The 13,838-nt window shown below is 37.3% G+C and overlaps 1 protein-coding gene across 1 annotated transcript; it reads left to right on the forward strand.

The window, feature by feature from the left end:
- The first annotated feature begins 387 nt into the window (after nucleotides 1-387).
- Nucleotides 388-11,668, forward strand: LOC306872407 (Na(+)/H(+) exchange regulatory cofactor NHE-RF2-like). The gene is made up of 7 exons (XM_079420939.1): nucleotides 388-1,162; nucleotides 2,009-2,239; nucleotides 4,838-5,062; nucleotides 7,906-8,100; nucleotides 10,288-10,441; nucleotides 10,729-10,973; nucleotides 11,393-11,668. The coding sequence occupies exons 1-7, from the start codon at nucleotides 929-931 to the stop codon at nucleotides 11,606-11,608; spliced, it is 1,500 nt and encodes a 499-aa protein (XP_079277065.1). The 5' UTR covers nucleotides 388-928; the 3' UTR covers nucleotides 11,609-11,668.
- Nucleotides 11,669-13,838: the final 2,170 nt, after the last annotated feature.

A 13,838-nucleotide genomic window follows, 5' to 3' on the forward strand; every position in this document is an offset into this window, starting at 1 on the left:
TACTTGCACGCAGACTTTTATAAATATGAGAGAAACGCACCAGATCACAGAGCCTGATCAGATTACAGTACAGTTAGCATTATGCATTACTTGTATTTTTACTGTTTTCCAGCTAAAAGGTTTAATTGTTGTGTTTTAGTGTCTTGCAGATTTGCAACGTGTGGGCGATCTGGCCAGTTTTAAATGCAGTGGTTGATATATATATAAATATGTATTAGTCGATCATCACTGCTCCAGGTCAGTTGTGTTTGTGTTATTGAATCAGTGCGGGTTAGATGAGCTGATCCCAGATCTGTCCATAAAACACACGTGAAGAGGAAGAGTTCCGCGTGGATATCTTTGACTTATCCAACATCTGATCTCTCCAATCCTCTCTCTCTCACACACACACACACACACACAGTTCCTCCGCTCGTCGGTCTCATCCTCTTCCACCTGTTCCGTGCTCAGATACTGAACTCAGAGCCACACTATTACTGGTTGATTAGATTATTATAGATTATGAGAAGAATAATAATCAGTGAGAACGCTTGAGGCATGCGCTGGAGGAACGGCTACTAAACTTGTTGGACTGTTAGTGGGATGAAGAGAGTCATTAGGTGGAGGACATACTCGACTAAAAATCTATTTTAACGGAAATTGAAGTCATTTTTGTAGCATGCGGGATTTTTTTAAAGAAACTGATCGGACACGGTTTTACGTACGTTTGCGTTCGGATTAAAGCGTTTATTTGGGTATTATTTAGCTTGTGTGGTTTTTTTATTAGATACTATATCACATTATTTAATATTGAATTAGTAAAAAAAAATTAAATGACTACGAAACAACACCTGCAGACTCAGCATGCGGAATAATGCATCCTCAAAAACTCATGATATAATAGACCTGCCTATGTTTCTGCTGTGATTGAACACGACTGCAGTTGGATATGGCGAACACTCTGGAGAGGGAGATCCTGGAGCGGGAGCTCCGTCCACGGCTCTGTTATTTGACTAAAGGAGATCGCGGCTATGGATTTCATCTGCACGGGGAACGCAACCGAGGAGCGCAGTTCATCCGCAAGATCGAGCCGGGCTCCCCCGCGGACCTGTCCGGTCTCAGGTCCGGCGACCGGGTGGTGGAGGTGAACGGAGAGAACGTGGAGGGAGAGACGCATCAGCAGGTAATGAGAGAGGAGAACCTGTTGGACCACTTCACCTGGGACACAGACAGGGATGTCTCAAAACCTAGCGAGCTGCCTACCTAGACAGCATTTTTGGGAATCAACTGATTCCTTGAACGTTCCAATTGCGCACGAAAGTTCCAAAAACGCGCCGAGCTGTCTATATAGGGATCTCATTATGTTTTGTGAAGTAGCCAGTGTGTTATATTCCACACTGAGGTGACAGCGTTCATGTATATTTGTTTAAGATCATGTATCATTGTGTGTTGATGTTAAGAAAACACTGGAGTCTCGCCTCTGCGAAACTTCCCTCTCCTCTCCACCCTTAGTAACACTTACAGTGGAAACCACAGTTTACCATAGTTACTACTGTAGAACCATAATAAATGGACATGGGGCCTCTTAAAACGGTGCAATAAGTTTACTTTTTACTGTAGTGTCTAATGCCACCTTAAAACATTTTTATATAAAAGTATTACCATAGTACAGTAAATATATAAAATGCAAGTACCATGCTGAATGATATACTCATACTATGGCATTTATATGGTAAGGAGTTTCTAAAGGGACGTGGTGATGGTATAAAAGTGAGGGAAAATATATATTTCAGTGCCTTTGTGTTTCCCAGAGAAACTCTACATTTGAACTCAAAACTTTTGTGTTTTCTTGCCAAACTATGTGTGCAATAAACAAAGTTCCGCAATAAACTTTGCATTCCCGCAAAAAAAAGTTTTCATTCCGTTAAACTTTGCTTTTGTTTACAAAATTGATATTGCAAAAAAAGTTCCAAAATCGCATGGTACTTTGTGGTATGTTTTAGGGAGTGTTACGTTCTGTGTCTCTCAGGTTGTGCAGAGGATGCTGGAGGTGGAGCACCGCACCAGGCTGCTGGTGGTGGACCGGGTCACCGAAGAGTTCCTGAAGTTTCATGGTCTGCCGTGCACGGAGGATAGGGCGATTGAGATGGGCTCTCTGTCCTCTCGCTCCTCAGCGGCGTCCTCTCCCCTCGTCTCCCCGCGAGACTCCGCCACTCCTCCCTACAGCAGAAAGAGCTCAGAGGGCATTTTCATTAATAAGGTGAGAAGATCTCTCATGTGAGTGTAAGTGAAACATCCCATCACCATCAGACTGTGCTGTTGGTTTCTGGATAGGTGGAAACATGACACCACATATAGTGGCCATACTGTCTCTTTCTCTGTATAAGAACTTCCCTCATATTGGAGACTTCATGAGAGGAAGTCCAGGAGGAAATCCAGTCCAGAGAGGAGCAGTGTGCTATATTTAGATCATACTGTGTGAAGAACAGGGTTGGGAATCAAGAATTCAAAACAGTTACATTTAAAAGAAAAACAAATACCCGATCCAAGTGTTTTTAATGGCATTCATTGTGTTAATGGTTGTTAAATGACTGCATTCTTCTGCTAAAATGATATAATGCAAAAGAGAATAAATAAACAACACCTCTTTTTAGACTATTTTCATCTCTGACTGTATGTGACACCAAACATACAGTGCATTATAAGAAATTGCCATTTATTATTTTCTAAAAGTTACCAAAATTGTATTTTTAAAAGTTCATAAATCAAATTGTGGTCAATTATTTAATGTTTTTTCACAAGCACTAAGAATCATTAATGAATTCAGAACTTTTGTGTTAATATTTCATTTAAAGGGACAGTTTACCCAAAAATTCTGTCATAATTTACTCACCCTGTTTCTCACAATGTTGTTCCAAACCTATAGGATTTCTTCTTCTGTTGAACACAAAAGAAGATATTTTAAGGAATGTTGCCGTTTCTGGTAGCCATTGACTTCTATAGTATTTTTATACCTTATGGAAGTCAATGGCTACCAGTAACTGTTTTGTTACCAACATTTTTCTTCACAGAAAAAAAGAAAGTCATACAGGTTTTGAACAACAGAGAATTTTCATTTTAGGTAACTAAGACCGCTTATTAAAGCTAAGTATTCAGACTGGTGAATGATATTATATTAATAACTAAATTAGTTAAATTCAGTGTGCTCTGTTTTGTTAAAGTTAGGTTTATTCTTGATTTTTTTTTTTTTAAGTATTCTGGATATGCTTAATATAAGCTCCAGAAGTCTACATAGTGGAAATGTGTCACTTGATAGAAGCTAGTCAAATTAGGCGTGAGAACAGGTGACAGGTTATGTGACTTTGCAAAGCAGGGATATTAAATCAAACATTAATCAAATATTTACCAAAAAAAATGACACCAATGCAAAGGACATCATATGAATCGAGTTAAATGTGGCTTCACGCGCAACAAGAATAACCTGACCACAGTGTGTTTCATGCAGTAAATTATTAGCATGTAAGACAAACGCTCAAGCTATAAAAATGATCACTAATAATTGTGTGGATTTTTGAGTTTATGCAAGTGATTGGATACATCTCAAAATACTGAATTTTAGGACTATCAGATTTTTTTATTTACACTGCTGTGAAATCAACCATTGCCAAGATTACAGTATGTGTGTGGTAAAACATGAGGGGCCCTCCATTAGGAGTTTCTGAGGTGCTTGCCTGGAGCTCTCTAAGCTCTTTACAGACCTGGATGTGTCCAGGTCAGGTGAAGTGTGTTGACACCTGCCCAGGTAGCAGACGGCTGCACAGCAAGAGTCCTGTAAACAACATAATCCAGAGATGGGCAATTTGCAGTCATGTTATTGTTTGTTTTATAATTACCTGCAGTGGGATTCAAACCAACAACCATCTAACAGTACTGGAGAGCAACGAAAAGTAACTAAAAGTTACTACATGACTTTCACCCTGAGTTACTGTCTGGATGAGTCAACACATAGTTGCTTAAAGTCAGAGTCGACAGAATTCATGGTTTTTTAGCTTCCAACTTTGATTCTATGCATAGATATTAAACGTTTTTATTTTGTCATGTGTCAACTAGCAACGAGGTGCTTGTTTTTGTGCACATTTCTTTCATTTTGATCAATTTAAAACTTGATAGCTCTGCCCCCTAATTCACAAACATGTTATGCAACAGGCACCTCCCCCAGCATGATTTGACACGCCCCCTTACTGGTGATTGGCTACAAGTGTGTTTTGGCATTCGGTCCGATTCACTTTCAACAGCGTTTCTCAGAAATCACTCACGGCACCTTTAAGCCCGTTTCTGCTTTAATAAATCTGACTCTTAATTCTGATTGGATGAGCTGCATTCGCAACCTGTAGTTTTGCTAATGAACTAAAATACTTGGTGGAAGAATTGTTGATTCCTATTAGTATTACTGTATGAATGTATAAAAGCAAGAAGCCACTTGACGCCTCATAATACAGTGATTTTAGCACAGTTTCAAAAACACCCATTGCTTGTAGTAAAATCACTGTTACAGACAATCTCTTGTGGTAAATTGCTTTAATTTGATTTTATAGTTTTATTTAGATCTTTTTGATTATTGCACCAGCGTAGAGAGTGATAACGTCTACAGAAGCCGAACAGAAGGCTCGTTTGACTGTGGTTTTGCTTATTTAAATTATGAGTAGGTTGTTTCTTGGCAAACAACAGTTTCATAGCAGCTTCCCCAAACGCAACACAAACAATACTGACATTCACACGCCGGACCACTGAAAGTACAGAAACCCCGACCACAGCCGTTCAGGTTCAGCTGAATGTCTACTTCACTGTCTTCTGGTAGAGTCCCAGCAGCGCTGGAGGAGTGATGAACGGCTCTCCGCTCTACAGAGCTCATGCTCGTCTGGCGTCACCCGTGTTCCTGCCTCTGCCGTCACCCGGTGAACACAAGACCGAATCGGAGGCCGAACCCTTCACCAAACTCACTGTGGAGTCCAGCGTCACAGCCGAGCCTGAAACCGTGTGTGAGCTCAGCACTGACCTCGGTGGATCACAGACCAGCACACAGGTGAGATTAGGCAGCAGATTATTATGTGGTGCAGATCTGCAAAGTCTCTTTTTGGTTCCCCAGAGAACCTTTCAGTGGACAGTCCCTAAAAGAACCATTTTGAAGAACATTATAAACATCTAAAGAACCTTTTCTGCATTTGAAAGTTTCCATGGATGTTCAAGGTTCATGGATGTTCTTCATATAACCATTGATGCCAATAAAGAACCTTTATTTTTAAGAGTGTAGGACTAGTATTGATAGGTATTTAAGTGCAGTTAGTTTGAATAGACACTGATACGTACAGTATAGTATAACTGTATAGACATTAAAAAAAAATGCTTTCACATATCTATGAGTTTAGAGATAGTAGAAGTATGTTGTTATTTCCCACGTGCCAATCATAACAGAGGTCTGCCTTTAAAGGTACAGTACTTCAGTATACTCTACAGTTCAATAATCAGTAAGATTTTATGTTTTCAAAACAAAAAGGCTGCATTTATTTACTCAAAATTACAGTCATATTGTGAAATATTATTATAATTTATAATAACTGTTTTCTGTTTAAAACAGCTATTAAAAGGCAAGTAAAAATGGCTCATAAAGCACTTTTTGCAGTGCAGGTGGACCAAAGGAAACATCAACTGCTTAAAAAAAAAAAGAAAATAGATGTGACCCCTTTAAGTGAAACTAAATTTGCATTTCTCTCTGTCTCTCCTCTTTCATTTGTTGTCCTCATCCTCTCTCTCCCTCTCTCTGTGACCTTAATTCTCATTTACCTGCTTTGTGTTCCCACTCTCTGGTCCTGGGTGTCTGATTTCTGGGTATTTTCCCAGAATTCAGTGAGAGTGTTGTTTGTGTGTGTGTGTGCAGGATTAGATTAAGCGGTGTGTCAGCCTCAGGAGCTGAAGCACATGTGTGTGTAAGGCGAGGTTCTTCAGTCACTCTACCCCATCGGACACAAACAGACACCACCCTTGTATTGTCTTAGAACAGGAAGTGACATGGTGTCTCACAGAATGTCCCCTATTCCTGCTGGGCGTGTTTCACTTCTTGAAGGAAATGAGCCAATGGTCACGCACACTCGTGCACAGGGTCCTGCGTATATTGTATCATACGGCGTATGATAACAGACAGGATAGTTTGTTCCTTTGTCTTTGGCCAGAAACGTTGCACATATGCAGACGTGAATGCCTGATAAAGATACTGCGAGAATTGAGTCGTCTTGTGCGTGTATTTTTGTTGGCGGCAACAAACATACGTACTCAAGTGGGCGATAGATTTCTTCAAATGTCTGTGTCATTAAACCAGATCTGTTTTTATTAAGGCACTAATTGACCTGAATGAGAACACTGACTGTAGAAGAAGAAAACTGACTGTTTATATTGTCCTCTATAGCACCCCTTGTGGCAACACACTGAGAATGCAACACCCCAACATCCTTAATAAGAAAATATTTAATATATTAATGAAATGCAATTTTTGCATAATATTTTTTACTTTGAGTATCATAAAGTTGTTTATGCATTTTAATAAAAACAAAAAGATTATTTTAGTGAAATAAATGAGCCTAAATGATTACATAACAAATTTGTAATGTAATGGGAGACTGTTATACCAAAAAATATTTATAATTAAATCAAAAAAAAAATTTTGCTAGTGACTTCTTGTGTACACTACTGGAGGCAAATTGTCAAAACTAATAAAAAAAATAACCGCAGTTGTGTATTTTAATGTGATACATAAGCTTACATGATTGCATAGACATTTTGGAAGCTTACCAGTATTTTTTTCGGAAACTTTTGGAAAGTTTCCACCCCTTTGCAACCATATTTCTGATTGAATAAGAAAAATGTTTTTCGAGTGCCTTGCCATTTATGGTACTGAAGGCAAATTCATTTTTAAAATGAATTGTAAACATAAGTGCAACTGTGAGATAAATGACTCTAAATGATCGCATAAAATGTGTAATGTAATGGAAGACCGTTTCATCAATAAAATTTCTAATAATTTTTTTTTTTTAAATTGTGAGTAGTTTGTACTTTAAAAAATTAATAAAAATAAGTGCAACTATTTGATAGAGTGTTTATAATGGCATTAACTTAGTACTTGAACGGCTGTAGTGCTTGTAATGTGAAATATGTTGTTTGTCACTATTAATTTCTTAATGAATACAAGTGCATAATGGACCTTTGGCTAAAAGTCTGTCCTATAATACATCTTATTCTGGCCAAGAACTGTCCACTTAGAAAGGAAGTAGATCATCTGACCAGCATTTAAAATGATCAATTGCCGTTTTTATGCAAGCAAAAAATAAATACATAAAAAATATGAATGGTGCAGCTGCGTCTGTGAACTGTCATACAGAAAACTGTGTCTGTAAAGACTGTTTGATGAGAATTTCTGTCCACTTTGAAATAATATAAATCCAGATTATTTCACGCATTACTGAGTAACTCTACAGAATATAGGCTATGTTGAACAAATAACTTTCACTGTATTCCTCTGATTTATCTCACTCTGGAAATTAAAGAGAATAGTTCAACCAAAAATGGTTTGGCAACCATACAGCTGATGGTAGCCATTGACTTCCATAGTATGGAAAAATACCATGTAAGTCGATGGCTACCGTCAACTGTTCGGTCACCAGCATTCTTCGAAATACCTTCTTTTGTGTTCAACAGTAGAAAGAAACTCATACAGGTTTGAGGATGAGTAAATGATGACAGAATATTCATTTTTGGGTGAGCTAACTCTTTAAATCGGCTCATTATCTAATGTTGTAGCTAAAACAGTCAGTTTTCCTGTTTTGTTGTCCTAAAAACTTCTTCTGGAGTTCATTGCTGTTCTTTTTCTCTCTCCAGGAGGAGACTGCGTTGGAGGAGGATGTGGTAACGAAGGACCTGCGTCCACGCTTGTGTCACATAACCATAGGCGAGCAGGGCTACGGCTTCAACCTGCACTGCAAGAAGTCACGCACGGGTCAGTTCATCCGCTCGGTGGACCCCGACTCTCCGGCGGAGCGCGCGGGCCTGAGGCCCAGAGACCGGCTCATCGAGGTGATGGCACGGGATTACAGCAGCCTCCATTAGCCCAGATTAGCAGCACTGGATCAGATTAGATTCATCTTCTGGAGAGAGGCAGATTACGCTAATGAAGAGAAGCGCTGTTTGCTTCGCCCGCTTCGTGAGGGGAGCATCCCGTTTTAGAGCAGAGAGTCCGTTTGCTTGTGTGTGTGTGTGTGTGTGTGTGTGTGTGTGTGTACGTGTGTGTGTGTACGTGTGTGTGTGTGTGTGTGTGTGTGTGTGTGTGTGTGTGTGTGTGTGCCATGATCGTCACAAATCGCAAATCCGTCCTAATGGATTTAATTTGCGGATGTTTTCTGTAATTATCACAGACAGATCAGTAATTATGACTGACAAACAGTAGGCCTATTTAATTCACTCAGCAGTGTTGGTCTCTGAATGCATTTGAATATTATTAGCAAAACACTTGTTTAAAGTCAGTTATTAACTTAATGAATTATAGTTTGTAGCACCATCTCAAATGGCAACTTTCAAACAAATGTTTTACATTTTTGAAGAAAATCACGTCACAAATGTTGTGGGATGGTTGAGCTCCAAAAGTTATGCAACAACAAAAATAATTTAATAATATAGTATATTATCAATGAATTAAAATGATAAATAGCCATTATGATGCTCAAACAGTACATTATGGCGCTGGCAACAGTAAGTCTAATACTTCTAGAACTAAATTCAAAACCTAATTAAAATTTTTCAAATTAAAAAGTTCACAGTTCAAAGTGACATTAGGAGAAAAATAGCATCTCTCAAAATGCAAGATGTATTTTAGACGTGGCACGATATGAATAAGATTCCTCAGGAGTGTAGTGACATGGTTGTGACGCACTTCATTAGAAAGTTATTAACGAACCTTTTATTATTTGGCATATGAACACCTTCCTGTATGAACGTCAGGAAGCCTCAGACTTTCACATGCATTACATCAGTTTCTGTGTTTGACCGGCTACAGGAACCTACACACCCCAAACTCTATTATCAGACAGAGACAGCAGGAGAAACAGAGAAAAAATGTCAGATGAAAGTTTGTTATGTAAGGCTTCTTCGAAGAGAGGAAGCGGAAGCTCCATAGAAGTAACGTGGAGTCACACTCCACCTGCTGGACAAATACTGACCAGCAATTATTATGTGTTGCACCTGAAAATATTTATAGTATTAAATTATAATTTAATACTATAATAGATGTAATGTAGCATATTATAATATAATAAATAAATATAATCAACACTATAATAAATAGTGCAATATAACAATATTATAATATATTACCATGTAAAAAAATAATAAATATTATTAATAATGTAATAAATCAATAATATAGTTAAGTATAAGAAGTGTACATAATACTGTTCTATTGGTTCAACCTCTCTTCCATCTCTCTTTGTTTGTTTTAAAGTAATGAGACAAATTATATACATAATTTAATTAAATTTAATCATATATTATATATTTTATTTAATTAGAATAATATATGTTATCATGTAATATAAAATACTATTGCATTTCTTACATTATAATATAATAAATGTAATTAATAATAAATAATTGAGTTGACTATGATAAAATATTTATTAGATTATGGTTTATTTAATATTAAATTATATGATTTTTTATTTAATTAGAATTATTATATATTTTATGTAATGTAAAAATAATATTTTATCTAGTATATTATAATATAATAAACGTAATAATATAATATAGTGTAATAATATTATATTACTATGTAATATAAAAATAATATTGCATTTATTATATAATAAATACACAAGTAATAATATAAAAAATAATCAGAAATAAAATAAAACATATTTAAATAGTTTAGATTATTATATATTATGTAATAGTGAAAATGTATTATATGTAATATAATATAATAAATAATATTATTACATTATGTGATATAAAAATAGTATATTTGTATGATATAATAAATAAACAAATAAAAATATAGTTTAGTATTGTTGTGTATGTTGTGATGTTCTTTCTAGAGATGTATAGGTTCAGTCTCTCTCGTTTTTAATTTAGGTGTAGCTTGAGTTGGATCCATTGGGGTTCACTTAAGGCCTGAATCGTAATCTTGCGATTTATATAGTATAGAAAGTGTGCAATAGTTAGTATTCAGTCAAAGTCAGCTCTCTCCTCCGTCTGTCATGTCTGCAGGTGAACGACACGAGCATCGAGGGCCTGCGTCACCCGGAGGTGGTGGCGTTGATCAAAGCGTGCGGCACAGTTACACGTCTGCTGGTGGTGGATCCCGAGACAGATGAGCTCTTCAACCGCCTGGGCATTGTGCCCACATCTATTCATCTTAAAGGTACAGTGCCTGTTTTCGCATGGACAGTAAATTAACAGAATTATTCTATGTGTGTAAGGGGAGTTCTGGGAAAGTTCACAGAAGGAAACCAAATGGGAAAGATGATATTTAAAAGCTTTGTATTTACTTGACCTCACCTGACTGCTACTGTGTTCACTAGTTCATGCAAAACACGGCTGATGCTCTATGCAAACATTAGTAACGTTCAGTGCACTTAGAAACCAGCTCTAATTCATAACTAAGTGACATGTCAGTAATTATCTTACCAATTAATTTCTGTCAAACAGAGGACTGTGTGGACGGGCCGATCATAGAGAGTCCTGAAATGACATATCCAACCGCACACAGCCCTGTGTCGTCTTCACCGGTCCCAGACGCCCCCAAGATCTCTCCACCAATCATCAACAGCACACTGACTGACCCACCAATCAGCAACGGCTCCCCGAGACACGAGAGTCACAGAAGCTTCTCCTCTCGATCTACTTTTTCAGAGACGAGCGCTGAAATCAGCAGCTTTGACACCAGCAACAAGGTGTGTGCCAGGAAAATCACTTTGTAATCACGTGCACTTATACCACGGCTGAGCTGCCACTGTTTTTGAAAGAAACCCCTTTTATTATACTTCAAAATTAGGTGCGGGTTAAGAAAAATCCTCCAAGTAAGAGAGAAAACATGCTGGCCAGACTTGCTCCCAGTTGGGTGCACTTGTTTCAGTTACATGTTTTTAATATGGTATATTTTTATTTAATGTAAAAATGATCATTAGCGTTGTTGGTAACAATAATAATAATTTGATTAGGGTCATGGGTTCAATTCCCAGGAACGCATGAACTCATTAAAAAGAAAAAAAAACTGTACCTTGAATGCATTGATTATTCATTTGATAGCATACTTTGCATAATATATTTAGATTGAAACAATAATGCATGCAAATAAAATGTTTTTTCACAGCTCCCAGATTCTGACCATCACTCCAGCGATGACGCCGTTAAACCAAACCGAGATGTGCAATCTGAGGAGCGGCCGCTCGATCCCTTCTGGGAGAGCGGTCTGAATCTGAGTCTGACCGCGGCGGAGGCCAAGCAGAAAGCCCGGGCCAAACGGGCCAACAAGAGAGCGCCCCCTATGGACTGGAGCAAGAAACAGGAAATCTTCAGCAACTTCTGAGCACCTCAGTCCTAGAGAGACACCACCAACACACACAAACCAGACCAAAGACATGCAGCTTAGACCAGATTAGATAAACCTCCGGAAACCAGTGAAAGGATGAGAGAAAAGCTTTGAGTTTGGATTCAGGCTGATCTGAAAGTATGCTTTGGACAGAAATGCAACACCTTTGTTCTTGATGGACATCATATTATGAGTTCAACTGAGCTTAATTTGGCATTTTGTTGCTAGTTTCACATTCAGCCAGTTGCTTATTTTACCCAATATTGCACAAGTTCCCTTCTTGAAGTCACTTCACGGCCATCGCATTTCTACGCTTTCTGAAACGCAACAGTGGTTTCCACAAACCAGAAAATAAGGAAGGGATGAAAAGAGAGTAAGAAAATGTCATTGCAAGGCAAAAACAGTAAGAAGGAAAGACAAACTGAAGGAAAGGTGAAGAGAAAGTGTAATACTTAAAGGGAACAAAAGATGGCAACTGAACATTGAGCAGAGAAGCCAAAGGTTGCAGGTTCGAACCCCTGAAGAAAGAAGTCACGATCTTGCACCATTAGAGAAAGTGCACAGTAAGTTGTGTTGGTTGACAAAGAACGAGCAGAAGAAAATGTTCAGCCAGAGATTTTACACAGTGAACACCTGTGGCCAGATGGAGATCTGAGTTGAGGTCTTTATACTAGTGTAGCGTACTCCTAAATCCTCACAACATTCATTCTTAGCAGGAATAGCACTACACAGATTTCCATCCAATCACACACACTATAGAATTAGCATATTGGTTAATTGGTTTTTTTAAAGGGACTATCTCCTCAATATGTCCCAAGTTTAAAGAATATTTATGTATTTATTTTCTTGCCATGTTCTGATAAATGCTGGTTTAACATTTCTAAATGATATTGAATATTGAGTATTTATAGACATTATATTTCAACGGGCTGTCATTATCATCTTATACTAGATCGATATTAACCAGTCTGTTCGAGCAGAGAACCTCGACTGTTTCTGACCTCAGTTAAACAGTGTCTTTAAAAATACACTAACACATGTACAGAAATCTATTAATAAGCAATAACATAATTGTGTATTCTTAATCCATAAAGTAATACAACAATGTAACTGATTACAGGAAAGCCCTAATTCATTCTCCAGAAATGTCCACTTTTGGTATGGCAAGATGTCTTGAAATGTATTTCTTTTTCTAACATTTAAACTTAGACCATATTATTAGATTACATTTCGACTTCATGAGCACACATATATGACCGCTTAATTATGAGGCGCCAAGTAGAATTTAAATCAAACTTCGCTTATCAATACATACATAAAACACGTGCATATACACCTATAAATTACTCACATATACATGCATACTATTGGATGTTCATATTATGTTAGTAATGAATGCATATACACTTGTGAATAACTTGCGTATACATATAAACTTAACGCATGCATACACCTGTAGACTTTCGCTAATACATACAAACACGATCCATGCATATACACCCTCAACAACACCCGCACATACATATAAACTCACTGCATGCAGACACACCTATACATACTCGCATACACATATATATGCATGGATCAAGTGTATATGTATATGCGAGTATGTATAGGTGTATATGCATGCAGCGAGTTTATATGTATGTGTGTGTGTTTATAGGTGTATATGCATGGATCAAGTTTATATGTATATGCGAGTATGTATAGGTGTATATGCATGCAGCGAGTTTATATGTATGTGTGTGTGTTTATAGGTGTATATGCATGGATCAAGTTTATATGTATATGTGAGTATGTATAGGTGTATATGCATGCAGCGAGTTTATATGTATGTGTGTGTGTTTATAGGTGTATATGCATGGATCAAGTTTATATGTATAGGTGTGTCTGCATGCAGCGAGTTTATATGTATGTGCGTGTCTTGTTGTGGGTGTATGTGCATGGATCATGTCTATATATACTATATGCAAGTTATTCACAAGTGTATATGCATTCATTACTAACATAATATGTATTGGTATGGATTTCGTATTAGTGTGCACATGTATTTCATATATATATTTTGAACATCCAATAGTATGCATGTATATGTGAGTAATTTATAGGTGTATGCACGTGTTTTATGTATGCATTGATAAGCGAAGTTTGATTCAAATCATACTTGGCGCCTCATAATTAATGATTTTTTTATCTCCCCCTCTTTTTGTCACTGTTGTTACCTTCT

This window comes from Barbus barbus (assembly GCF_936440315.1).
Source record: "Barbus barbus genome assembly, chromosome: 7".
In the NCBI taxonomy this organism is placed as follows: domain Eukaryota; kingdom Metazoa; phylum Chordata; class Actinopteri; order Cypriniformes; family Cyprinidae; genus Barbus; species Barbus barbus.

Bases quoted from the DNA above. Each gene is read 5' to 3' on its own strand.
- LOC306872407 (XM_079420939.1), top strand. From the start codon at position 929: ATGGCGAACACTCTGGAGAGGGAGATCCTGGAGCGGGAGCTCCGTCCA. The intron at 8,101-10,287 runs GTGATGGCACGG...TCATGTCTGCAG, and splicing joins CCAGAGACCGGCTCATCGAG to GTGAACGACACGAGCATCGA. The intron at 10,442-10,728 runs GTACAGTGCCTG...TCTGTCAAACAG, and splicing joins CACATCTATTCATCTTAAAG to AGGACTGTGTGGACGGGCCG.